We start from the raw sequence: 27,559 nt of genomic DNA, 5'->3' as shown, positions 1-27,559 counted from the left end.
GGGACGAGCCATCTGACTTGTGTCCCCAAATTTGCCAAATAGATACTGTCCTCTAGGATGGGTATAGTTCTTTGCCAGTGTGGAAGGCTATCCTGACTAGAGTGTAAAAACTCTTATCTTGACCCAAACATGCAGAGTCCAGCTCTGACCTCCATTGTAAAGGCTTTGGGCCGACCGTCAGAGCTGGCTGCTCCTGAGGCTACCTTACCTGGCAAGTCTGAGTCTGCTTCTCACGTCCACATCCAGGCCTTCTCTCCCGTCCTGAAGAACACGGCTCCGTAGCTGGATCTGACCCTGCTATCAGTCCTGGCTGGGGCCTTGTAGGTGCTGTCATGCCCAGCACAGGAGGGCTGATGCAGATCTCTTTAGCAAGTCTGTTTACATCCTGACATTAATGCCATCTAGGTAGGGCAGGAGAGTGTCCAAACGGAAGCCGACTAACCTTTATTATTTATTTTAAGTAGGCTAGAAAGGGAGAATACAGTCTTCTCTCCATTAACTTGAAACATGAATTTGAAAGCTCTATTCCAAGCTGTCTCAGAAGCCCTGATTCCAGAATATATTGTTGAAGTTGAAGAATAATGGGGTGTCTCCCAGACATGGTGACTGTCATCTTTTTTTCATGTCTGCCTACAGTTGGATTTGATCACTGACTTACTGGGCACACCGTCACTGGAAGCAATGAGGACAGCTTGCGAAGGTGCAAAGGCACACATACTCAGGGGTCCTCATAAACAGGTAAGGGCCAGAGGGTGAGACGAGCTGCTCTGACCGCCATCTGCCAAGGCAGCGACAAGGGAGCTTAGGGTCAGAATTCATGAATCTTTCATTCTTGTTGTGGCAATACATCAGGTAAAGTTTTGGAAACTTGTATGGCCAAACGAAACAGCATCAGCTCCCAATGCCACAACAGAACTTAACGTCATGCTGTGCTGACCTTGACCACATATTGCTGCTTGATAACTTGATGTTGAAAATTGTCTCTTCAAACAAAAGTGTCTTCCTTCCACACTCAGTTCTAAACAGTATTTCCCAATTCTGTCTTGATATACTTTTCCAGCCATTTCGCTTGTAGGTCTTATTCTCTCAAATGTCCAGGGCCATTTATCAGTCCTTAGCCATGTGATTACTCCCCCTCACTGACACTCAGTTTCCATCTTTTTTTTATTTTTTTTTTACATTAAATGACACGTGAGGTTCCTTCCGTCTCTGATACTCTGTGGTTTATCTCTGTAACTAAGTTTTCTCCCATTTTATTAGCATGAAACTGAGGTGAGCCACAAAGCAACTCTACGTCCGAGTACAAAGAACAAGAATTCCAGGCCATTTCTTTTTTCTGTTTTACCCTTTCCTTGTGTCATAAATCCAATTCATGTACAAGCCAAAACATCACCCGTGATGCCATCGGTCCTCTTCAAAAATGAAGGATGAACCATAACAACCCAATGTCGGCATCAACGGGAGCCTGCTCCCGTGACCTGAAGCTCTTTTTCCATTAATCCAGAATCGGGGTGTGAGGTCATGCCGAGGAGATCCACTGCCCTTGGGGTTTGCCGCTGACCGAGCCCCTACAGAGGAACGTAGAGGGTCCTTTTTCTCTGTCCTGTTAATGAGCACCTCCACAAGGGCTTCCCTGATCATCTGTGGACCAGAATACCAGAGAATTGTTCAGAACTGCAGAAGCTTGAGGCCTGACCTTTGTGAAAGCCACCAATTGGGAGGATTAGGCAGGGCTGCCCAGGCTGCTGATTCTCCTCTGTGTTGTTGGTCTTAGTGTGGGTGGGCATTCAGCCGCCCTGAGCCCCTGTCTCCAATGACATTTAGGTCCATTGAGAAAACATTTTCTTTGCCAGGCTGTTCCCTTTTATAGTCATGGATCCAGTGCTGTTAACTCTCCAAGACGTAGTTTTTTACCTAGATTAGGGAAAATAGCAAACCATTCAATATCCTTGGTAAAAACCCTAACCAGCAACTGTGTAATGTGTTAGGTCTTTGTACAAATCAGCGTATCACACCAAAGCTGGTACCAGATAAAAGTGTTTCACTTTTATATATAACCAAACCATGAGGGCACGTTCCAAAATGCCACTTCATAGTGTTTTATGTAAAATACCGGAGTATTCTGGTATACATAAACCTGCGTAGCTAGCTAAGTAAAATGCAATATGGGTTGTCTTTTTTTTTGCCTTTTTTGTTTCCCAAGAAGGTAATACGATCATCACCATTTGTGGCTTTGTTCAGAGCCCTGGACTTTACAGCTCATACCTTTTCATTCCTAAGAAGGGTTTTTCAAGGGGTGAAGGATAATAGAGTGGTATTATCTTTTAAAACCAGTGAGAGCCCATAAACACAGGTGTAGGCTTTTGTGTTCTAAGCTATGCTCCAATGGTGGCCACCCTTCTTTGCTGTTTGTTTGCTCAGAACCATTAAAGCCATTTGAGGAATTAACATTTTTAGAATATAGTGACAAATCCAGGGGAAAGTCCTGCATGCAGGGAAACGTGATCAAGAAATACTCTGCTGAATGGACAGAGAGCTCATTTAGTGAGTGCCCGCAGTGAAGGTGTTCTCACAAGACTGTTGGGCCAGCAGAGAATGGAGACCTGATGAGCATCAGACACCAGGATGCCGCCCCACCGTCTCCAGCTTGTTGATCTTTTCACACGTGGCAGACTTGTCCCTGAGAAGGCGGCATAATGGCTCTGAAATGTGACTGAGGGCATCGCGTGGAAATGTGTAGGAATATAACTCCACTGGCCGTTAACCAGTGACTTTGTGTGAGCCCCCTCGTTGACTGGAATTAGGGCTCCCATTGTGCCTAGGAGGGAGCGTCACTGCCTTCAGACCCCTAACTCTTGTAGCCTAGACCTTAGACTTTACACTCCCAGCAGCTTGTATTTGAGCACTGTCTTGTCTAGCAGGGGCATGGCACATGAGCTCTATCTGAAGACCACCATGCCTTGAATTTTGGTAGACCCAGCTGGGAAGGATTTACAGCTATGTTTACACAAAGTGTAAATTGACCCAAATTTTTCTGTATAAACATTCAGCTCTTGCTTATATAAAGTTGATCTTCACTCCCATAGCCATATGACAGCAGAGCTTCCTGGAGCGTGACAGCCATAGTCAGAGATCGTGCCTCTACAGCTTAGTAAGGGCTGCCTGAGCATCAGGCTGGGGGCTGCTCTGTTTACACCAAAAACTGGGTTCAAAAGACTTTGGGTGTGTGGGTGTGCGCATGTGCACGTGTAGGCACATCCGACGGTCTGCTTGTCGACCCCAGTTTCAGCAAAGACTTTTTTAAAAGATATTTCACGTGGCTTAACACACCATGACATCCAGTCCATCCTCGTACCATCGATGCTTTGTGGTGCTTCTTTGAGATCAAGGGGCAGGGGGGAGGGTTGTGGTCTTTGCCTCCGCCCACTATTTACTTTAGCCTCCTTGATCCATCTGTCGGCTCTTGCCGTCTGACCAGGATTTAGATTTCATTGTTAATGACTAAGAATCCCACCTTGGTTTGGACTCTTTGGATGCTACCGACTTTACTCACATGGCATTCAGCAATCTGTTTCTTCCCTCCCCCCCCAAAAAAAATAAGTAGTTGAGGATTCTATCACCATCAGTAAAGTCCATCAGGAGAGCCTGATTTCTTCTAGACACTGACTGCATCCGTCCCCCCCAGCCTTGACCGCTTCACTTACTCCTTTGAATCCCAGGCTTCCTTGGAGTATGACCCTGTCAGGACCCCGAGGCCAATACCCTGGGCCTAAGACTGGTGATGAAGGCTACAAGGACTCAGGAGAGGTCCCTGGTAGAGCTCCTCATGCAACTCTCAGAAGATTCCTAGGACAAGGTAGATAAAGATGATGCTTCAAAGAAGCCCAGCCCCGCCTCAGATAGCTGAGACCCATTAAGATTGGGGCAGGTGACCATGACCCATGACCAATTTTCTCCTGAGGCAAGGTAGCTCTGAAAACTATGAGGATTCTTTAAAAGGCATCCTTCATTGATACAACTTCTCCTTCTAGCTATTGAGAAATCCTGGCTGCATAAAATTTGAGGTGTCGACCTACCAGAACACACAAAAGACTCATGTGGATTCAATTACAAAGGGCTTCTTCAGAAAATAAAGAACAACTGAAGTAACTGGAAGAATGTTCCATGTTCATGGCTAGGCTACGCCAATACAATAAAAATGACAATATGATCAAAGTTAGTTTGCACTTTTAATTCTATACCAGTCAAATTCCCAAGGGAATGCTTCACAGAACAAATCCTTTGGGAAGTTTGGATTCAGTCAAAGGGCCTCACTTGAGGACCTAGAGGGCCACATGTGGCCTTGAGGCTGCAGGTTCCCCATCTCTGGTCTAAATTGTCTCTTCGGTTCCCGATGGCCCTAAATTGGAAGATCTCTGAAAGAAGGGAACCTCTTGATTAGCCTCCTGAGTGCCTGCGGGGCTAAGTTCCTCACGTTCGAAGTGTGGTAAGGACAGCAGTACCCACATCTACCCAGGTCCTGCCCTTGTGCTGTGATAATCCTCCCTTCGACCAATCCATCCAAGGTCCTGCACACAACAACCAAGGATTTCTAGTGACTGTGATCCTGTCAGATGTGTGTTCATATTTGAAGACATGTAACTGTGTGCCTAAGGCAAGCACTACACCAGGAAGCCAGAAGGCCTCTTATAGCCCCTGTTAGCGCCCACGGGCTGTGATCACCATAGAGTTCATTACTGGATTCTTTATGTACAGTATGGCAAAGCTAAGCTTTGTGACAAATTAGGGAAAAAAGCATACCCTGGAACAGAACCCCTGGTACTACGCCTCTCCTCATCACCAGCCTCAGTGCCCTTCACTCCTCCCCACTACCAGTCTTGTGCAATAACATCTCTTGGTCCTCCACTCAGAACACCCCTCTTCATTGTGAACTGTAGATGCCATTCCAGGTATTTCCAGCAAAGTATGCCTTGTATTCAAGTTTGTGGTCCGTGGACTACTTCATACTCCAAGTAGCCCAAGCCAACCTACAGACATCCCTCAAGAAAATCTAGAACCCCCAAATTGATAAAGTCCTGTTCTCCAGGAGAATTCCCCATGGTTGGGAGATTAAGTATAACCGTTAATCCCATAATAATGGTCCACCTAATAGTCTCCAAAAAATAGTCCCTACTTTATTCCCAAGTTCATTAAACTAGTCAGCTACAAACCACATCTTAAATTCTTTAGCCTTGAGATTCACCCTATATTTCATTAATCTTGGCTCTGCTTCATCCAGCTTGATGGTATGATTCTTCATCCACTACCTTTGTATTCTTACCACATACTTGTATAGGATGTGGATGAATTTGAATCTCAGTCCATCCTGAGCTCTGTATTCCAGCAAAAAAAAAAAATGTGAGTGCTTCATCGGCCAAAGGAATTATAGGCCAGAAAACTCAACCTAAGATCTAGCCATCCACCAGCACCTCCAGTTTCCATCCTTCAGAAAAGGAAACAGCGCCCCATTACTAGTCTTCTATACCATCTCCCAGGAGATGACCCTGACAGAGACCTTAAGAGGGTGTGCCCCTAGTTCTCTTTCCCTTCCCCTCCAGCAGGGTTTCTTGCCTGCCCTACGAATTAAAATTCCTAGGATAAAAGAGACTAGGCTCTAATTCTAACAGAATCCTCCTCTGGTGGCTAGGACAAGCTTCCCTCTGTTGGGATAGGGCTGCCTGGAAAGCCTGTAGTCGCCCCCCAAAAAAGGAGGTGTTTAATAGAGAATCCTGAATACCACAACTTGCACTCCCTGAGAAATCTCATCCGTTGCCCTCGTTGGCTTCTTCCCATTCCTATCTCATTGCCCAGGTTTCAGTCATCAGCTTTCACCGCCTACCTACAAATTTTTTCACCCATTTAGTTTGAATAGCCCTCCTAACTGTCCTGAGCTTGAATGCCCCTGACATCCAGCCTTCAGATAAAGCATGGGCCCAAGCTCTCTTCCTCCACCTCCTGACCCGTGCGGACTTCGTCCATCCTGAAACAAACCTTTCCCCAAACTTGCTACTCCCATGAGCTACTGGCCAGCATTTCTTTCTCTTCACTTTTAAACTTGTAAAAACCTTAGTCTGCTCCGCTCAGATCAGTCAGCTCTCAGCTGTGCAGCGTGATTTCCAGCCTCCGCGTTGTACTTACTGAAACTGTTCTTTAAGAGGCCGCCATCGCTTAATTGCCGATTCCAGTGACCGGCTTTCTCAGACCTTTCTGTAGTGTTTGATCTGTGTACCATCCCTCCTCCTGTACACGCGCCTGGGTCGCCCACTGCCATCTGTTTCCTTCTCTTCATCTTCTTTCTCCTCCTCTCTCAGGGTCACCACGTCACCGGGCTTTGTCCTTGGACTTCTCCCAGTAGATCCTCGGTGGTGTCGCCCTTTCCCGCGGTTTTGCAGGGGACTCTTAAATCTGGACGTTTGCCGCGGTCCGTCCCCCCAGCTCTCGTCAGCGTTCGCGGCTGTCCGACGTCTCTGCCTGGATTTCCGCTTCACCCCTCCCACTCCGCATGGCCTCCCTTCCCCGACGCCTGCCTCCTTGCAGCTTCCTCCCCTCTTGGGGGACAGCCACCGTTTCCCTAGTCCTCTAAGTGCATTAGTGGCTCCTTCTCACCTAGTGAGCTTAAAATCTACTTCCGTAAACTCTCTTAGATCTTTGTCCTTACCTCCACCCTCCCCGGTGCAGGCCTCTACGGTGGCCTTCTTGCCTCCACTCTCCCTTCGGCAGTCAGTCTTCACACGAATGCCAAAATCGTCTTGCTGATACGCTGGTCTGACTATGACACTCCCTTGTCTAAAACAGTCAGTGACGATTCCCTGCAAATAAGGCATTTAAGGCCATTCGTAATCTGATTCCAACCTGTTTTCTGTCCTAGAAGTGAGGGTTCAGTGGGAAAAGCACCAGTCAGAGCACCTGGATTTCTGAATCCCCTGCATTCTCACCACACAACCAAAAGCCAGCAATTGGGCATTGGTGTTTGGTACAGGTGCCACCTGCTGTTATAGCTTGGGCTTTCCTAGAAACTAGTGAATGAATATGAGGGTGTTACCTGGAAAATCTGGTATACGGGTATGGTGTCAACAGAGAATATTTAAATATATGTGTATATATATATGTGATGTGGTCATAAAATATCCCGGGAGCACTTTGAATTAACAAAAAGTGGAGAATAGGGGCAGCTAGGTGGCACAGTGGATAGAGCATCGACCCTGAAGTCAGGAGGACCTGAGTTCAAATCTGGTCTCAGACCAGACACTTGACAATTACGAGCTGTGTGACCCTGGGCAAGTCACTTAACCCCAATTGCCTTGTCCAAAAAAAAAATAGTGGAAAATAGTCCCGTGTAAAAGGATTTCTAATCCTCAGCCATTTCATATACTCTGAATGTTTGGTGTGTTTCTTCTGTCATTCATATGTATGTATCAGATAACTAGTACAACATGTTCACATGCCTTTGGAATAGAAAAAAAAGTCAAATGATGGGTGACTTATATGTGCACTTAAGAAGGGAGACCTTCCTGGAAAAGCAAAAAAAATAAAAAACCTCTCAAAATAAAGTTAAACTCTTAAAGTTACCTTGGGCTTATGTGAGCTCTTTGGAATGCAGGTTATATTTTATTTAATATATTGATTTTGAATTCCTAAATGGGAGTAAAAATATTTATGTTGACTATGCTTATTCAGGAGTGCTTTTTAAAAACCTGGATATCTGAAGTTTGGGTGTAAAAAAAAAAAAAAAAAAAAGCAAAAAACCTATTCCTTTCAATTGGAGAACTATTCCCCTTTTGCAAGTAACCTGCCTGTCTGTGGCAGGATTTGACTTCAAGGCCTTCCTGACTTCAAGCCCAATAATCAGTGTCTCTCTCCCTCTCCCTCTCCCTTTCCCCTTCTCACTCTCTCTCTCTCTCCCTCCCCCCTCTCTCTATATACATGCATGCATACGTACATATAAAAAGCAACTATTCTGTAGCTGGCACTGTACTTACAAAAAGAGTAAAAGACAAAATAGTCCCTGCCCTCAAGGAACTTACAATCTAATAGGGGAGACCACATGTAAACAAATATGTACAAAACCAGCTCTATGCTGCAATAATAGGAAATAATTAACTGAGGGATGACACTAGAATTAAGTGGAGTTGGGGAAGGCTTCCAGTAAAAGAAGGAGTTTTCCTTGGGGCTTAAAAGAAGCCAGGGAGGTCGGTAGTCAGAGTGGAGGGGAAGAGCATTCCAGGCATGGGGGACAGCCAGAGACAATGCCCTGAGCCGAGAGATGGAGGGTCTTGTTTGTGGTATAGCCAGGTCAGTGTCACTGGATGGAAAAGTATGTGTTGGGGAATAAGATGTAAGAAGACTGGAAAGGTAGGGCGGGGCTGGGTTGTGAAAGGCTTTGAATGTCAAACAGAGCTTTTTGTATTTGCTCTTGGAGGCAATAGTGAGCCACTGGAGTTTATTGAGTAAGGGAAAGGTGACATGGTTGGCCCTGAGTTTTAGGAAAATCACTTTCTGTGATTGGTGAATAAATGGAGAATGGACTGGAGTGGGGAAAGACCTGAGACAGGCAGGCCTGCCATAGAGCATTCCAGTAATCCAAGTAGGTGGTGACCAGGGCTTGCATTAGGGTGGGGGCAATGTCCGAAGAAAGAAGGGGAAGAATTCAGGAGATGCTTCGAAGGTGAAAGTGACAGGCCTTGGCAATGGCTTGGACGTGGCGGGTAAGAGAAAGGGAAAAGGCCAGGATGACTGCTAGGTTGTGAGCCTGGGGGACTGGGGAGGGGGTGGTGATGCCCTCAACAGAAATAAGGAAGCTAAGAGTGCGGAGGATTTGGGGGGAAGATAATTGATTCAGTTTTGGACGTGCTGAATTTAAGATGTCTCCTGGACATCCAGTTCAAAGGTCTGAAAGGCAATTGGAGATGCAAGATTGGAGGTCAGTAGAGAGCCTGAGGCAGGAAAAGTAAATTTGAGAATCATCAGCATAGAGATGGTAATTTAATTCAGGGAAGCTGATGACATCACCAAATGAAGTAGTCTAGAGGGAAAAGAGGGCCCAGAGCAAAACCCGAAGGTGTTATTGTTGTTGTTCATTTCAGCCATGTCTGACTCTTTGTGCTTTGCCATTTCCTTCTCCAGCTCATTTGACAGATGATGAAGCTGAGGCAGACAGGGTGAGGTGACTTGCCCAGGGTCACACAGCTAGTAAGTGTCTGAGACTGGATTTGAACTCAGGAAGATGAGTCTTCTGATTCCCAACTCAGTGCTCTATCCACTGCACCACCGAGCTGCCATACACACACCCCACCCCCACCTAGACAGACATAGAAACAATCACTGGAATGCTCAGAAAGGATGACATCACCAAGGAAGAGAGTATGTATTGAGAGATAATATCAAGAAAGCCCAGGGAACAGAGAGCCTTGCAGGAAGAGGGCATTAGCAGGTCACAGGCTGCAGAGAGGTCCAGGAGGGTGAGGCTGGAGAAGAGGCCGTTGGATGTAGCAATAAAGAGATCTTTATCCCATCAGCCCAACAAGCCTCCTGCCAGCTCCACTGTGGCAGCCAGGACCTTGTAGTTGGCTTATGATGACTGAGGCAATCATCATTAATGGAACATCCTGTCCTTGTGACTCATCTCAACACCTGCACACACTCCTGCATTCCTGACTGGCTTATAGATTTGCATGGGAATCAAACAGATGGGCTGGTAACAATTTAAAGAGACGAAAAGTAATGGTGTGTGAATGTTGAGAGGAATGTCAGACATTTGTTTTTAACCCAGAGATTTGAGGTGTCTTGCAGATTTTAGATTTTTCTTAATAAGATTGATTCTGGTGTGTCCTGTGAGAATTGTCTTTGTCCTTTCCTTCATGTTTTGCGCTGCATAGTATCGTGGGCCCAAACTAGTTTCGGGATGACAGCAAGTGTAGGAAAGAGGAAGGAAATGGAATTTGAAATGCCGCAAACTCCAGGGCAGCTTCTCTCCTGTGGAGCTGGTTAGGGACTACATTATTAAGATTTGTTATCTTGTCAGGACTCTGGTTTAGGAAGTGGAGAAATGTGAAACTTAGGTTTTCATGTTTGTGTTGTCCCCTTTTCCTCCATTAAAACCGTACTCTGATATCTTACTGTTGTACACCCTGGGTTTTTGAAGACTATGCAAATGGAATAGGAGCTCAGGCAAGATCTACAAAATTGGTCCAGCTTTGAGTACAGGCCCAGCAGCTGACTGTGTCCCCTCGTGCAGTCATACCAGTACAGCTGAGACTGGTGGTACCAGTGCAGTCACTGCTTGACCACAGAGTTGTGATTTTTTTTTTTTAAGACACCAGCAACTCTCCAAGACTGCCTACTAAGTTAGTGGGTCTGGGATCTACATCAGTGAAAAGAGTATCCATACTGATGAAATCTTGGGTCCTTAAAGTATAGCTTTTCTAGCCTATTATTGAAGTTTACAAAGATAACATTTCTGAAATAGCTTTTTCTTCCATAGGCTCACAGCCCTGGAAATACAAGGTTCCCATGGGAAATACTATATCAGTTTTATAGTAGGACTGCCTCAGTATCCTTTAGGACCAGCAGTATGATAATACGTGTCCTTGAAAGGAAGGAAGGATTCTTGGAACTACCAGTCATCACATACCTGTTAAAGTAAAGCTACTCTGGTTTTTTTTTAAACATGAATCTTGAGTCCAAAATGTCTTCTTAGTCGTAGTCTGTGATTATTTGAATTAATCTAATGAGGAAGTCTTTGGGGCCCTGGTAGTGTTGGACACGGGTAGTGGAGCTCACTCCTTCCCCATCCCTCTCTTGGGCACTCAGAATTAGGCTTGAAGCATCTCACAAACCAGGACCACCCATGGCAGTATAAAATGAGGTGATGCTTAAAGTTATAAAAATTTATAACCAAAGTCCCTAAAGAAATAGTGGGTGTTGAATATTCATTGCTATAGAAAAGGATCAAGTTATGAAGGGTTTAGCCTAGGGGCCATACCCACTTCAGCTTTCAGTTTCCAGAACAAAGAAGAGGGGTCACTGATCCAAATGTTAGTTTCTCTTTAAGTATAGGCTTTAACTGTGTCATCCTTTGAATTGTCACTTTGTCTACAGGCCTGGTTTGAGTTGTCCATGGGCCAGAGCCAATTTTGCAAGCCAATGGAAATGGCTGAGGGGCTTATTTTATTTTTTTAAAATAGTACATAAATCAAGTGAGATCACATTTGGCAGAAAATTTAGAACTTATCTAACTTGAAGGGAAAGGAGAGACTGCTTCAAGGTTATGCTTTTTTATTAAGCCATTAGGAGAAAAGATGCCAAAAGAACTTTATCTTTGCATCCCTGTCCTCTCCCTCCCCCCTCCTCCCCCACAAAAGTGAATTAGTAAGGATTGGGGCAAAAGAACCACAATGGTGATGCTCAGGCATTATGCTAAACAGGTTGAATGAAATGGTTTTGTGGTCTCCCTGTGATCACTGGGGCATGATGCAAAGGGGCTGCCAACTGCAGGTCTGGTTAGCCTTGGGCCAGATTACTGTGGTGGGAAGGTCATCTGGGATCTGCATGAAGGCCTGTTGAGGAAGGAAGCAAACCTTCTTCACTGAGATACATAAGATCATTGCACAAGTACAGGTGAACAGACATTCCTGTGAAAAGGACTTAGGCATTTTACTTCCCTGGAACCTCATAACAGGATATGAAGGCCAAAAAAGCTAATCCAGTCTAAGACTAGATTAATAGAATTTAGTGTAATGGGGCCACTTTCCTCCTCTGCCCTCTGTATCTGGAGGATTACATTCAGTGCTGAGCACTGGGTTTTCTTCTGGAGCATATCCAGTGTAGGGAGGCCAGGATGATTAGAGAACTCAAAACCATGTGATTTAAAGAATGAAGAAATAAGGAGTGTTTAGCCTCAAGAAGAGAAGACCTTCTAAAACATTGGTTCCCAAAGTGGGTGATACCCCATCGCTGGGGGGCGCTGGAACAGTCCATGGGGGCAATAGTAGCCTCGGGTGCAGTTGGGGGGTGTTAAATAAAAATAAAGGGGCAGTGGAAGCATGTGGAGAGAAGAGAAGATAAGAAAATTTTGAAAAACCATTTGTACATGTTTCATCTGTTGTGTAACAACAGATAGTAAACAGAGGTAAAGTCATAGTGATTACATTATTTTCCAAATAAGCACACAAAATGCAAGTTAACCCCATCAGTGGTCAAGTCCACCAATAGGTCTTAACAAGCAAGTGTTGGCAGGCAAGTGTGTGGTGCATTGTCGGGAAGTCCAGCATTGGCAGGTGTACATCACCAAGGAATATGTGCATGTAATGACTTGTTTACAATATGATACTATATGGTGTCACCAAAATTTCAATGCAGGGAAAAAAAAAAACAAATTTACAATACATTCGTAAATTTAAGATGCATCATTTTTTAAAAATATTTTATATTTTTTTGAAATGATGCAAATTTCAGGAAAGTAGATTCCAGAGGGGCGCTGAGTAATTTTTTTAAGGGGGGCAGTAGGCCAAATAAGTTTGGGAACCTCTGTTCTAATATGTGGAGGTTTGTCAGGTGGAAGATAGTCTCAAGAAGGCAGAGCTAAGATGAGTTGGTAGAAGCTGTCAGGAAGTATCTTGGCTTTCAAAGTAAGAATTGTCTAACAATTAGAGCTGTCTGGTAGTGGGGAATGGGGTGCCTCATGGGGTATAGTGAGTTCCTCATTACTTGTTAGATATAACAGAAGGGATTTGTGCCGATATCTAACTAAGGGTTGGAATAGATAAATTTTGAGGTCTCAAGTTGTAAGACTGTAGATAATCAGGAAAGAGCTGAGAGAATTTAGAGCCAATGAGAACAAAAACAAACTCGTCAGGAATTTGTTCTGCAGGTGTGTGAGATTTTAGGTAGCATTTTTAGAAAGTCTGGGGTCCTGTCATAACCTGTTGTTCAAATGTTTACTTTGTATATATTGTCTAATTTTTAAAAATGCCTTCCCTAGGTATGCTTAGTTTTCTCTTCTTTGCAACAGGCTTTAAAAAGCATAGAACTGTGAGCAATATTTACAGAATTGGTTTTCATTGAACCTGGGTTTAGGGTGGCTTTTGTGTTCCAGCCAACCCTGAATATCACTTAAATTTAAAATGCATTCTTTGAAGTGACTAACAATTGTTTGACTTTGAAATCTTAGTTAATGGGAAAAGATCAGTTCCTTTTCAAGTTCAGACTCTAGTCTTTTGAACTAGATGTTTATCCTGTCAGAAATTGATTTTACTCAGTAGATATTTCAACAATGACTTGCTTACATCCTTGCCATTCTTCTCTTTCTCAGCCATCTCTTCCTGTACTCTATACACTGTCTAGCCAAGCAACACATGAAGCTGTTCATCTCCTTTGCAGGATGTTGGTCTTTGATCCAGTAAGTAGTGGTGTTTTTTTTTTAATATTTTTTTAAATTATCTTTTAAAAGACACATCCTGGTTTGGCTGAGATGGCAATGTGGGTTATCTTTTTTTAAGCATCTGTTTCCAGCCCAGTGGGTATTTTGCCCACTGACTATACAAACATTTGGTTTTTAACAATGGTGCTAGACTTTTCAGTTCTAAGGAATAAGGTAAAGACATGATGAGGCACCATTATAACCTCTCTTGTCCCTCTCAGTAAGCATAACAGGATGCCTGACACCATCTAAAGTTTAATTAGGTGTAGAAGTAAGAAAGTTAATCTGAAAAGATCTGCCCATCCTGTTCATAAGATTGATGTTTAATCTATTTGATGTTAAGATGGTGGTTTCCTAAATGCCATTTCTTGACTTGTCTTTGTTTGTAATTTACATGGTCTGTGCCAGTAACAATTGGCTCCTTAAACACTCAAAAACTGTTTGGGAGGTTCCTCTTCCCTGTTGTGTCCGCTGGACTTAAAAAATGGATACATCTCTTCCCTTGATATATTGTTGTTACATTTAATATTGTGGAGTGGTTTGTACACATTTGGAACTAGAATTTCTGGCTTTTTCGATCTCAAGATAAAGCCAGAGACATAAGACTTTTTAGCTTCTTCAAAATGCCTACATTGTAGCGTCTCTAATGAAATGGCCTAGAAAGTCTTCCTCGCCACATTTAATTACAAGTACTGTGATATAATTGGGGAATGATGACCTGTTATTTAAAATGAAAGCTTTTATACCTTGAAAAAGATTCTGTTTTAAACAGTCAAAACGATCGCAATTTCTAGCAACTAAATCAATGACAGATGGGATTTTTCACATTGTGAGAATGAGTTCAAGCTAGTACCATGGCATCCATGGAGGGCTGGCCCTGCTAATAAGAATTCCAAGTCAGAGGCTCCCCCTAGTGGTATGCTCTCCATTTGTCAGTTTCGAGTTTTACTTTTTACACTGGAATGTATGATTAAAAGATAAGAAGTATTAACATATGTGTATACCAAAGATGTCCTATTAGTGTGTCCTTCTCTCCCAATTTGATTTCAGTCCAAAAGAATATCTGCTAAGGACGCCTTAGCCCACCCCTACCTGGATGAAGGGCGGCTGCGATACCACACCTGTATGTGTAAATGTTGTTTTTCCACCTCCACTGGAAGAGTTTATACCAGTGACTTTGAACCCATCACCAATCCCAAATTTGATGACACTTTTGAGAAGAATCTCAGTTCTGTTCGACAGGTAAAAGGTGAGTGTCCCTGACATCTAGTGGCCAGATTGGAAAAGTGAGTCACATATTCTCTTCTGTAGCACAGTGTCGGGGCCAGGCCCTACTCCTTCTGCAGCTTTGCCCAAGCATAGAAATGCTTTCTGCTATGAAAGGTATAAAGATTAATTGGGGTAGAGCCTGTATCAAATTGCACACCATCTTGGGGTGGGAGAAGGAAGAGATGGGGAGAAAATTTGGAACTTAAAATCTTATGGAAGTGAATGTTGAAAACTAAAAATAAAGAAATTTTAAAAAAAAAGATTAACTGGGGACTTCACGGTGAGGCAAATTGGCTAAAAATGTTTGAGACAAGCACTCATTTTCAAGGATGACTTCCTGTGGGAATGGCTCACATGAGGACTAAGTCATCATAGTAAAATCTTGACCTATTCAGTTGAACTGAGTAGATGAATCTTATTGAGTACTTTAGCTACAAAACTTACTACATGAGAAGGACAGACAATAAAAATCATTAATGAGATAGCTGGTCAAGGTAAAGAGAGTAGAAATTTCTAACATATATATCTTCCACATAAGTTCCCTAATTTTTGAGGGGGGACGGTAGGTCAGCCACCAGAATATTGATCTCATTTTTGCTAAAAAGGGGCAGCCTTCAAGATAACTGGATTCCAAATCATGTAGATTTTAAAATGTGAAGTTATACTTAGAACAATTAGGTATCCAGTAAAGATGGCAAAATCTGGACGCATCAGGGTGATTCAGGTGTGGCCTGCAGCCTCATACCAGCCGGATCTTTAAATAGTATTCAAAGCCACAAGAAGAGACCACCCACAAGGCATCTCCTATCCGTTTCCTCCCAAGTTTAGAGACAGCTCTTCTCTCTTCATGCTGGTGTTTCCGGTCACATCAGATGGGTCCAAGGGGGGGCATCTTAGATGACTAGCAGTTGCTCTCATTGAAGCTATAGGAAGCATCATTTTGGTGTTGGCTTGGCTGCAACCAAGAATCCAAGCTTCTATGAACTGGCTGAGATTATTTGATCTGTGTTTGCTCCACAGAAATTATTCATCAGTTCATTTTGGAACAGCAGAAAGGAAACCGAGTGCCTCTCTGCATCAACCCTCAGTCTGCTGCTTTTAAGAGCTTCATTAGGTATGTGGTCCTCATTTCCGTTTTTCCCAGTGATAGCTAGGCTTTTAGTTGGAATTAAAGATACTTTTGTGATACAAAGTTATTTGAGCATGCTTCTCATTTCATTTGAATAGATGGCAAGGGCTGCATTTTTGTCGGATGGGTAACCAAAAAGTTTCTTTTAAGTGCTTTGCTTTTAAACCAAAGTACAGAAAGAATTCAGGCTTTAGTTCTCATCACCACCTTCAAGCCTGACTTCGATTAAGCAAGGGTTCTTGGATAACTGCACTGTCTTGCTCTCTAAAATGGGGAAACCCACTGCTGCAAAGGGACCTTTCGCCTGCCCAGCTTCGTACACCACACGTCCCAAAAGTCTTACTACAGTTGTAAGCTATTGATGACTTGGGACACACAGTGTCTCCATACTTCTCTTCAATAACTGTAGCTCAGAGTACATTTGCCTTCCACTTCAAAAAATGTTTAGAAGTCCACGGCCCAAGCTGATTGACCAAAGTATGGCAAGAGTGAGGTTTGCATTTAGAACCTTCTCTCTCTACCTCTCCTCTTCCTGTTTGGGGTCTCTGATAAATTTATTTACTTCTTCCCATTTCCTCTGCTTGTCTTTCTTTTTCACTCCCCCACCTGTCTCTTCCCACCACTCTTTTAACCGATCCCAACATATATCCATTGTATTTACTGAGTAGAGCTTTTATTTTCATGTCCATAATTTTTAAAAAGAAGAGTTATTCTTTTCTTGCCTATCTTCTTGGACAAAAAAAAAATCCAAAACCAAGTTATTTTTACTTATGGGTACTTGAACAAGGTACTGTGGGAGGAGCTAAATCTAAGAATCCATCCCTGGCTTTAAGGAGATCTGTGTTTGAATACACAGGAAAAAGATTGGTACAAGGCAAGAAGCAGGTAACACACAAGTTACACATCGAATTGTCTCTATTGCTTATCTGGCCTTTGGAGGAAAAAAATTTCCCCACACTTGCACCTTAGTTGGACCATTCAAACCAGGAAACACTGCAAGGCCTGAGATGTGAATTGTGATCTGGTTCTAAATCAGCCTTTTCTGGACCTTATAAGGATTGACAACCCCACCCCCTTCTTCCTCCAGTTAGTCTTAGGTTCTTGAAATGCCAATTTGGGGTCAATGTAATTTGAAGGATAATCAAAAGAACAAGAAAGAAGTTGAAAACCAGAAATATGTAGAAATTGTACTTTTTTTAAGGGGGAGGGTAGAGGCAGGGAATCCACAGAGCGGGAGGGAAGGCAGAAATATTTCCCGACGTGCAAAACTGACTGTCGCTCGCTGGGCTAATCACATCGACTTTGTTTTGCTTTAGTTCCACTGTTGCCCAGCCATCTGAGATGCCGCCATCTCCTCTGGTCTGGGAGTGACCTCGGAGGAGACTTACTGTACTACTGAAGATGTAGCTTTCCACTGGAGCCTGGGCTTTGCAATTCTGGAGGTTAATCATGCTTGTACTGTGATTTCACTAATGAAGTTTTAAATTAACAACCACTACTTGTATGATATGAATACTATTTAGAAATGTTACTAGACTTTTAATCTTATAAAGTGGTTGTGCTTTTAGAAGAAAACTATTTCACCCAGAGTTGCACACGTTTTATGAATTCTAGTGCAACTCTTATGGCTCTCCTCAGAACAAATCAAGAATCGAACCAAATTTGGGACAGTTGTTTTGGTTCCGTGTTGTTTTTTGTTTTTGTTTTTATTTTTTTAATTGAAGTGAGATTGTACACACGAAAAGGACAGTCGTACATTTTTATATTTGAGCCATTCCTGAAGATTTGGGGTTTTCTAAAACTAAGAAATCCAGTGAACTTGACTGCGACCAATCATGAAGCCACCTCAACTGGCACCTGACTGTGGCCACACCAGTTTGGGAAGGGAGGGTTAGGGAGGGGGAGGGGCATGCCACCTGATGATCAAAGTCCTATAAATAGCTTCTCCTTAGAGCCGTGATGGTGACGTGTGCTGTTCTCAAATCAAATGTTGTGGGTAGAGAAGAATGAGTTTGTGACTAGGCAAGACTAAACTTCTGTTTTCCTTACCCAGTATATATATATATATATATATATAAATATATATATATAATATAAATATATATATATTTAATCTATTTTTATTAGAAGTTTTTCTGCTCTTTCTTACATAAAAGACCCTACCCCCAAGCATGCATCTTTCATGTATGTAAATAATTCCATTTCTGGGTTAATTTCAAAAGCACCCCCAACATTGCTGTATAGCGATAAACTAGCTTGCACATTTTAGGTCTGTGAAATTTTGTGAGACTTTTCCTGCACTGGACAGTTTAAAAAAAAAATCTAAAAAAACAAAAACATAAAAACGTTTTTTAAAATGCCACAAAAAAAAAAAAACAAACCAACAGCCCATAGGGAATTATGTTCATTGTGTTTGTGTCCTTAGGCAAAGCTGTGGGAGTCTTGAAATGTCACCGTAGTAAATAACTTATGACTTTTGGGCTACTTCTTCTCTGTTGGAACACTGAATTCTTCTGTGCATATGTATATATAAACACAACTGAAGGCCTCTACCTCCTGGAGCTAGACAGCTTGGCTTGTTTACCTCCACATGATGATGATGATGATGATGATGATGATGATGATGATGATTATTTTTTTTAAGTTCAGTGTGGAGATTTGAAACTTGAATGTCCCTCCCAACTTTTATATTTAAAAAAAAAAATAATAAAACAAGACAAGAACATTGAAGACTGTTTTTCACCTGTACAAGAATACTGATGGATCGTCTTAAAATTGGTCTGGGGAAAGAACAAACCTTGGTGTGTGTTATGGACTATTAACTGTTAAAGTTATTGTAAGTTATCTGTATTTAGCAGAGTATTTTCATCCTGAGTGATCTGAGCTGAATCTGGAAACTCTTAGTAAGTTATGTTTGGAAGTTTTAACTTCAGTGAAGTAATTAATTGCTGTGAAAGAGACAAATATTGAACTACTAAACAAAGATGGTGCAGTATCTTTGTTTTTTTATGAGGCTCCTAAGAATCAACCCAACTGAACGTATTTAGTGACAAAAAGAGCCCGAGAAGACAGTGGTCTGAAAGGTACAATCTCAGAGGTTGGTCAGTTAACGTGGCACACTTGCTGGTCACCTTGTACAATGTAGACTTGAAGTACGGTGGTGAAAACATTAAATGTGACGTGTGAAAAAGCAGGGGCCCAGTTTGATTTACTTCCCTTCCCTTACAGTTAGGGTTACCAGTCTTATTGAAAAGTATTTTGAAATGTTCTTCTTTGGATAACACAACTTTTTTGTGTAAAAGTAAATAGAAAGTGACTTACAGAGTTACATGATGTTGAGCCCAGAGGTTTTCTTATCTTGTCTCATCCACTCTTTTTACAGATGAGGAAGCTGAGGCAAGCTGGCTTGTGGGGAGTCCCATCGCTAGCTGGTGGCACAGTGGCATTCCCCAGCAGTCAGGGAAGATCATCCTGTTTTCTTCTGGGTTTTGATAACCAATAAAGATGAAGCCTAGTAATTCCCTCAGGTCACAATTGTCAGACATCGGTCTCCCTCCTTTGTACACAACACAGCTTTGTCACAGTAAGCCACCACCATATAAAAAAGCTTCCACAAAGTTAGTTGCATACAGAAGTATTTGTGAAAAATACATGTGACCAAGTAACTTAGAACCTAAAACTCATCCTCATTGACTCCTAGTTAACTGATCCCCTTTGAACCAACATGCTTATCATAATTTATCACTACTTAAGTCAAGACCCTGAATGAATGTATGTGGAAGTTAGATTAAGAAACCAACAGAATTGGGTGGGGGAACAAGACATGGGAATCACTTGGAGCCGATGAGAAATGAAATCTTTGTTAGTCCAATGAAGCATTCTTTTTTTTCCATTCTAGTATGATATAAAACAGTGGTATTTATTGATCCCACCTTGCTATACAAGTTATGATCCATTTTCTAGATGAGGAAACACAGATGGCTTGTCCATTGACGTGTGTGTGTGTGTGTGTGTAATATAGTTACATAATATATATGACTATATTATATAACGCTAATAACTATCGAGGCTTGGATGTGAACACCCAAACCAAGGCATCAGAGGTGTCTTCATTCGTCACTACAATCCCTTCTTGAAGATAAAGATCTAAATTATCAAGGGTCTTTATCTTTTATGAACTGGTCCTAAAGTCCTCTTCCCACTTAATCCTAACTGCTAACAAGGAGTCTTGTGAGCATGTTGTTTACATTTAGGAGTTGATTCCAGGCACACTACCCTCCCACAGACCTGGTTCTTTCCAGAGAATTGAGTCTGTCAAGTGAGAGAAGCAGTTGCTGTCCTCCATAGGACACTATCCAGAACCTTCCAGACCTTCAGCCACTCTTCCTTTGGGCCATCTTCCTGCTGTGTTGTGCATTAGTACCCTCTAGGCTGGACCACCTGAAACCATGCCCGGGAGAACTTGTGCCCCTTAGCTTTGGGACCTCTGCCCTGATGCCACGTTGTCTTGTGTGCTGAGATGACCTCCACTCCTCCCCTGGAAACATATCCAACCACACTTCATCCCAGCCATCATCCTTCTTACTCTGGAAATAGCAGTCATGTCAACATTACCATTGCTTCTAGATAGGGCATATCAATAGATTGCACCATCCCAGACCACACCACCCCTTTCCTATGCGCTGGTCCCTATATTATATTCTCTTAAAATAAGAGCTTCTGGAGGACACGCTCTGTCTCTTATGTTTTTATCTACTTTAGCACGATGATTGGCACTTATCAAGTGCTTAATAATAAGTGGGGTTTCTTTATTATTCTTCTTTCATAGCACTTTTGGGCAAAATGTTTGGCTAGAACTGTAGTAGGTGTATTTCATCTGCTCTCATTCTCTGTTTGGTCTTTTGCTTTTTCTGTTTTTCATTCCCAAACAGAATTGGTTCCTAATAGGCAACTTGACCTTGCTGTCTTAAAATATAAATGTTGCAAATACCTGAGCTCCTCTCCTTAACAAACTCCTTGGCTTTTGGCCCATGGGCAGCATTTGCCTTCGAGCTAGTTGGTCCAGTTTCCAAGTGTAATGGTAACTAAGTCCCTTCACTCTTGGTGAATGAATCAGGGGAAAAAGTCAAGGAAGCATACATCAAATGGCAAGTTGCTGGGATATTTCACCAAAACTACCACCATTTTCATTGGTTCCTCCTAGTAACTTCCAACAAGTGAACCTGATGGCATGGAGGACAGAAAAGACCTACTTAGAACATGGAGGCAGCTTCTTTACCCTTCACTAAGTCTGTGGAAGTTCAGTGCCTAGAATCAGCTCCCAGATGACAGCCTGTGTTCATCATCCTCTCTTCTAATGTGCACAAGTATCCCACCAAGTTGGAATGTAAATAGCAAAAGATTTCAGAAAGCTTCCTAATTTGATAACTGTAAATGTTTCCGTTGGACCAATCTTGTCATGCTTCCTGTAGTTTAGAGGCTTCAGAATGAGAGAAAAAGATGAACTCTGAAGTCCTTTGGCAAAATTAATCCAGTGTTTTAAGGGAAGGAGGCTGTCATTTAACTTCCATTATGATTAGGTTTTTAGGTTGTTTTTTTATTTAACCCATCAGATACTTGCTGTGTCTACGTCAAAGACAGCATTGTGAAGAACAAATGAAATCAAAGATGAAAAGGCTCACTGAAAAGTCACAAAGCACTAGACAAATGCAAGGTAGTGTAATCACCTCTCTCTTCCAGTCTCCTTTCCTTCCACCTTCAAATATGTTCAGGTCTTTGCTATCTTAGAACACCCTTTTCTGGATCCTTTTACTCTATGTAGTTCTAAGTGCCCAGTCTCTCTTCTTCCCACTGTGAAATATCTTCTCTGTGTGGTCCACAATGTCCTCCATCTCCCTTCTCCAGTTCTCCAGCATCACTAGCAATCAAACATTTATTAACCACTTACTGTGTGCCAGGCACTGTGCTAAGTGCAGAGGATAGAGGATACCAAAAAAAGGTGAAAAAAAAAATCCTTGCCCTTAAGCAGCTTACAATCGAATGGGGGAGACAACGTGCAAACAAATCTATATAAAGGAACTATATATAGGATAAGCATGAAATAATGGAGAGGGTTTAGGAAAGGCTTCCTGTAAAAGATGAGATTTTAGTTGGGGATTAAAGGAAGCCAGGAAGGTCAGCAATCAGGGCAGAGGAGGGAGAGCATTCCAAGCATGAAGGACTGCCAGAGAAAATACCTGGAGACAACAGATGGAATGTCTTATTCATGGAACATCCAGGAAGCCACTATCATCACTGGATCAAAGAATGCATGGTGGGGAATAAGGCGAAGGAAGACTGGAAAGGTAGGAGGCGACCTGTTATGCAGGACTTTGATTGCATATTTGATCCTGGGGGAGATAAGGAGTCACTGGAGTTTATTGAATGGGGTGGGGGTGGGTTGATATGATCAAGTCTCCGCTTTAGGAAAATCACTTTGGTGGCTGAATGGAGGAGGGATTGGAGCTGGGAGAGACTTGAGGCAGGCAATCTCCCCTGCAGGATACTGCAATAGTCCAGGAATGAGGTGATGAGGGCCCACACCAGGGTGGGGACAGTGTCAGAGAAGACAGTGTATTCAAGAGGTGTTGGCAACAGCTTGAATGTTTGGGGGAGGGGGGATAGGCGGGGCACAGATAGTGAAGAGTACAGGATGATTCCCTGGGTTGCTATTCTGAGGGACTGGGAGGGTAACAGGGAACATAAGAGGCGGGAGAGATAAGTTCAGTTTTAGACACGTTGAGTTTAAAATGTCTACTGGACAGGTTGGATCTCTGTACAAAAGGCATCTGGAGATGCAAGACAAATGGAGCACAGCGTTTGAGGCAGGATAATTAGATCTGAGAATCCTCAGCATAGAGGATTGACATTTGACATTTGTGGGAGCTGATGAGATGATTCGACCTAAACCATACTACCCCATACCAGATAATTCTACCCCCAAACTATTTTCATCACATCCCTCCCTTGCCCAAGAATCAACAGGAGCAACCTGCTGTCAACAGGATAAAATCTGGCTTTCCAGCAATTTCCAGTAAGAATCTGCAGGTCCAGTCAGACGGATCCTACTGCTATCCTTATGTATGCTACGCTAGCTCGTACCTTGAAGCCTGGTGATATCCCCCTTTGCTTTCTAAATCCTGGAAAACCTAGATCACACACCCCTGCATTCTTCCCAGGCCCATTTCTCCCTTTTTCGAACGTCTTTTCATTCATTCATTCATTTATTGCCTTGCTAGATGCCAAGGGAAGACAAAAAGTAGGACACTGCCCCCTCCAGTGACAGTGACCACCATGCTGTCTAGCACTCGGCTGCTGTTGGCATGGGTATATATGTTTTTTCTCTCCAACTACTGTGCATGATGGCTTCTGACGAACAAAAGATCGTATCTTTGAAACTTTCTTTGAAAAAACTATGTCACATAGTATAAAGGTACAAAAGTAGTATTAATTATTAAAGATTAAAAACAGATTTTTGGTGGTGGGAGGGGTTATAAGAATAAAGACCTAAACTTGATTCACAAGGATTGAACACATAAGAGTTAAATTTTCTTTGCTCTTTATAGCAAGAGATCATCTGTTACTTCAGGGAAACCAAGTTCTAATATAGAAAGAGGTGGGGACAGCTAGATGGCACAGTGGATACAGCACCAGCCCTGGATTCAGGAAGACCTGAGTTCAAATTTGGCCTCAGACACTTGCCACTTACTAGCTGTGTGACACTGGCCAAGTCACTTCACCCCATTGCCTCGCAAAATGAAAAAAAAAAAAATTTAAATATAGAAAGAGGTAAATTGTAAGCTTCTCTAGGGTAGATATCAATCATCTCTGTATATCCACAGCACCTAGACTGGTATCTTGTATATATGATGCTCAATAAATATTAATTGAACAGAAAGAACATCAGACAAGAAGCCAAGAAACCCAGTTTCTAGTACCACTGTATAATCCTGGGCAACTCACTTCCCCTCTCTGGCCTTCAGCTTTCTCTTCTGCAAAGCTTGCTTAGATGACATATCAGCTATAAAATTCAAAGACTGTATGATTACAAGGAATTCTGAGTTCCTAAGATAGGCTTTTCCTTCTCTCTTCCCTCTATCCTAGCAGGCTCCTGCCATCACAGGGTCAGAAACCAAAGCTTATCAGAGCAATAAAATACAAGCAGGAACCAAGATCGTTTTTGGGATGACTAGACTAGTTGGGGCTCCAACTTTTGATGGGGGTCTAGCTTTTGATGACCTTGAGTAGACAAGCTCAGCTATCACATCCGGGACAAGCAGCCTAGTCCACGGCCATTCCTTCTTACTACAGTTTGGCAAGGCAATCAAAAGAACAGATGTGGCCACACCTCCAGAGGCATCCAGTCAAGAGCAGGATGATTTCCTGGACTGGCATCGCCTGGGACCTCTCCCTTCTGACAGAATTGTGATGATGATTCAAAAAGATTTTGTTAGGCATTTACCACGTGCCAGGCAACTGTGCAAAAATGAAATCGTTCTTGTTTTTGAGAAGCTTTCATCCCACTGGGAGATACATATAGACAAACAAATACGGTGTATGCAAAATAAGTTAGGTTGGTGCTTCAGCCACAGGAGGAGGGAGAATCTCTAGCTGAACCAAGAGTCGGGTAAAATCATGGAGGTAGGAGACAGCATATCACATGCAAGGGACAAGGAGGCAGATTGGCGCGAAGTGGGAGTGATCCTGGAAAGAAGCTAAAGCCAGATAAAATCACAGATGCCAAACAGAGAAGTCTGTACTTTATTCTAGAGGCCACAGGGATCTTTTTGAGCAGGAGGGGAGTATCAACCTTGGGGGGAGGGGGGGTGGTCCAGACGGTGATTTAATTGGTGCAGGAAAGACCTGATGAGTCAGCCCGCTCTGCTAGTGCAGATCTGCAGACTGCATCTGCTCTGAGTGCCCTAGGTCACACGAGATTTGTCAGGAGTGGGATGCCTGCTCTCCATCTACAACAGTTTTTGGAAATATTTATTCTGAATTTGACAAATGCTGAATAAAATGATCATTTTTACATGCCAAGAACAGGAAGAAAAAAAAAAAAAAAGACCTGCAAGTGCCAATTCCTTATGTGTATCCAGAGACACATTGCCTCTCAATGGAGCGGCAGTGAGAGGATAGACTGAAGTCAGAAAGCAATGGATGCAGGATGGCCAGTGGTGGCTGACGCCCCAAAGGAGGGTACTTCTAGTATGAGGCAAGAAAAGGGGATGGATGTGAGAAATTATAGAGATAGGATTTTAAAAAACACAAAACTTGGCAATTAATTGGATATGACGGCTAGAAGACAGGAAGAGTAAAAAGGCTAAGGTAGAAGTTACTATCCTTTTTTCTCTCATGGCTCCCTGTGGCAGTCTAGTGAAATCTATGAATGCCTCCTAACAACAATGTATTTAAGTGCATAAAATAAAAATATATAGTATTAGAAAAGAAATCATTATTTGAAAGTTACCAAAATATTTTCTTCAAAGAATACAAGTTCATGAATTCCAGGTTAAGAACCCCTAGTCTAGGGAAACTTCGAAGTTGTGAACTCAGGTGACTTACCCATGACAGAAAAAGATTAGTCACTTTAGGGGAAAGATCATGAGTTAGGTAGATTTGGACACATTGAGTTGAGATGCCTGTGGATATCCAGAAGGAGTTGTCCAACAAGCAATTAGAAATGAGATGTCTGCAGAGAAACTGCAGAAAGATCATTGAATCCATTACAGAAAATGTCTACATGGAAGAGGAGAGGGCCCAGGACAGAACCCAGGATAGACCCACACTTAGGGGGCAGAACATAGTGATGATCCTGCACAGGGACCAAGAATTGGTGAAACTAGTAAGAAAGAAAACCATGATCGCAGTGCCATGAACACCCAGGGGGAGGAGAATGATGATGGGAGAGGAATAGGTTCCTCTCCATAGTTCTGACCCTTGGTGGTAGTGGTACCCTTTCCCAAAGAACACCAAACAGCCTGATGACTGGAGAAAAGTATGAGGCTCCTATCAAAGTCCTCTTTCCTGTCTCCCCAGTTAGCTAACGGGGATAGAGTAAACTAATCATTTTCCTCAAACCATAAAATTGTTTACCAACATGCACATTTTTCATTAATCCCATATTTACTTTGGTGGCAAAATCACACACCTTAGAGGTCAGCTAGCTTAAGGTCACATACAGGTAGTAAATAGCAAAGCCAGCAATCAAACCCAGATCTGCTGACTCCTCTGCCTCACTCAGTCCTCAAGCCTTGGTCTTAGCCTTAGACAAGAGATAGGAAGGCGAGAAGTAGATGATGTTTGAGCATAGCACCACTCCTTCCCTCCCTTCCAAACTGTTAAGTGACTGCTATGTGCAAAGCACTAAGCTGAGAACTTCTCTGTAATCTCAATAAACAGTGCTGGGTGTTGTTGAGTTTTTGTTTCCATTTTTAAATTTTGCTTAAACATTTGCTGGTCCAAAAGTTGGTGTCTTGTAGACTCAACAGGTTTTTTTGTTGTTTTTTCTCTCACCTTAGTACCCTGAATTTGTTAACATTAGGCTTAAGTGGTCCAAACTATGAGATTAGATTGACCAGATGCATAGAAAGTCAACACTGAGAAAACTGAATTACCTTTCATCTCTAAAAAACAAATAGATTTGTGAATATTAGGGGGGAGTATCATTGACTAGACATTTTCCTAAACCGACACAGCTCAACCGGCTGCATTTGAGTGGCTGGCAGGAGCTCGCTTTTTGTTAATAATTGAATAATGTTCAGATTCAGAGGTGTGAAACCACCTGCTGATTCCATAGCAGCAGTACCTTTCCCAATCTTATCAGTCATTTAAAATTTTCCACTAGTAACAAAACATCTTCAAATGTGATATCCTTACATTTCTTTGTTGAGTAACTGTTTATAAACCTTTCAGGAACACTAAATTCACTTCTAGACTCACATCTGCCCTTCACTCCTATATAACCTTGGGCAAATCAAGGCCCCTCTTAGGGTGTTTCACCATCTGCAAACTAAGGGGCAGAAGGGGCAAAAATATTATCTTTAAATTCCCTGAGCTCTAATATTGTGTAACTCTCTGCTTCCTTCTATATCACTTTGGGATAAGTAGAATGAAAATGAGACTCAAGGAGGCATCAGGAGACCTGGATTCCAGGTCTGTGAACTCTGACCCTGATGGCTTGGGGAAAAACACTTCGGGGTCTCCAATTCCTCTTCTTTTAAAATAAAGAAATGTGACTCTGGACAAGTACACTTTATTCAAAAGAAAACGTGTTGGTGGTGGCATAGAGTAACACTATATTATAAAAATATATGCTTTTCATGTGAGGAAATTAAAGACCAGAGGCAGGGTACATAATGGAGAGCACTTGGATGAAGGTGAATGAAGGCCATAAGAGATGCAATTTTGTCATGACAGTATACCACAGACCACCTGAACAGAAGGAGTAAAGAGATGTGTGGGAAATAGCTCTCAAGCCTAGCACAAAAAGGCATGATAGAATTATTGGAGACTTGGATTAGGACAGCCAACAGTAACTGCAGTAACTAATTCCAACTTCAAGGGACTGAACCTCTCTGGGCCTCGGTTTCTTCATGTAAAATGAAGCGGTTGGACTAAAAGATCTCTCGGGTCCCTTCCAGTTTTAAATCCATGATCCCGTCCCG

General features: G+C 42.6%; 1 protein-coding gene across 3 annotated transcripts in view; it reads left to right on the top strand.

Annotated features, from left to right (window-relative positions):
* NLK (nemo like kinase) overlaps nt 1-19,388 on the top strand; it is a 129,798-nt gene extending 110,410 nt beyond the window's left edge. Inside the window, exons 7-12 of one of the 3 annotated variants that reach the window (XM_027861653.1) lie at nt 637-738; nt 13,349-13,435; nt 14,507-14,705; nt 15,746-15,839; nt 17,171-17,296; nt 19,237-19,388. In XM_027861653.1, coding sequence (XP_027717454.1) covers nt 637-738; nt 13,349-13,435; nt 14,507-14,705; nt 15,746-15,839; nt 17,171-17,225 — 537 coding nt within the window. In that variant the 3' untranslated portion in view covers nt 17,226-17,296; nt 19,237-19,388. Of the gene's footprint in view, nt 1-636; nt 739-13,348; nt 13,436-14,506; nt 14,706-15,745; nt 15,840-17,170; nt 18,656-19,236 lie in introns of those variants that run through there. The other 2 variants (XM_027861652.1, XM_027861654.1) reach the window with 2 other exon arrangements.
* Nucleotides 19,389-27,559: the final 8,171 nt, after the last annotated feature.

This window comes from Vombatus ursinus, unplaced genomic scaffold, assembly GCF_900497805.2.
Source record: "Vombatus ursinus unplaced genomic scaffold, bare-nosed wombat genome assembly UNPS02014768.1, whole genome shotgun sequence".
Classification (NCBI taxonomy): Eukaryota; Metazoa; Chordata; class Mammalia; order Diprotodontia; family Vombatidae; genus Vombatus; species Vombatus ursinus.
The sequence above is the reverse complement of the archived record's forward strand: the minus strand, read 5'-3'. Positions and strand labels throughout refer to the sequence as shown.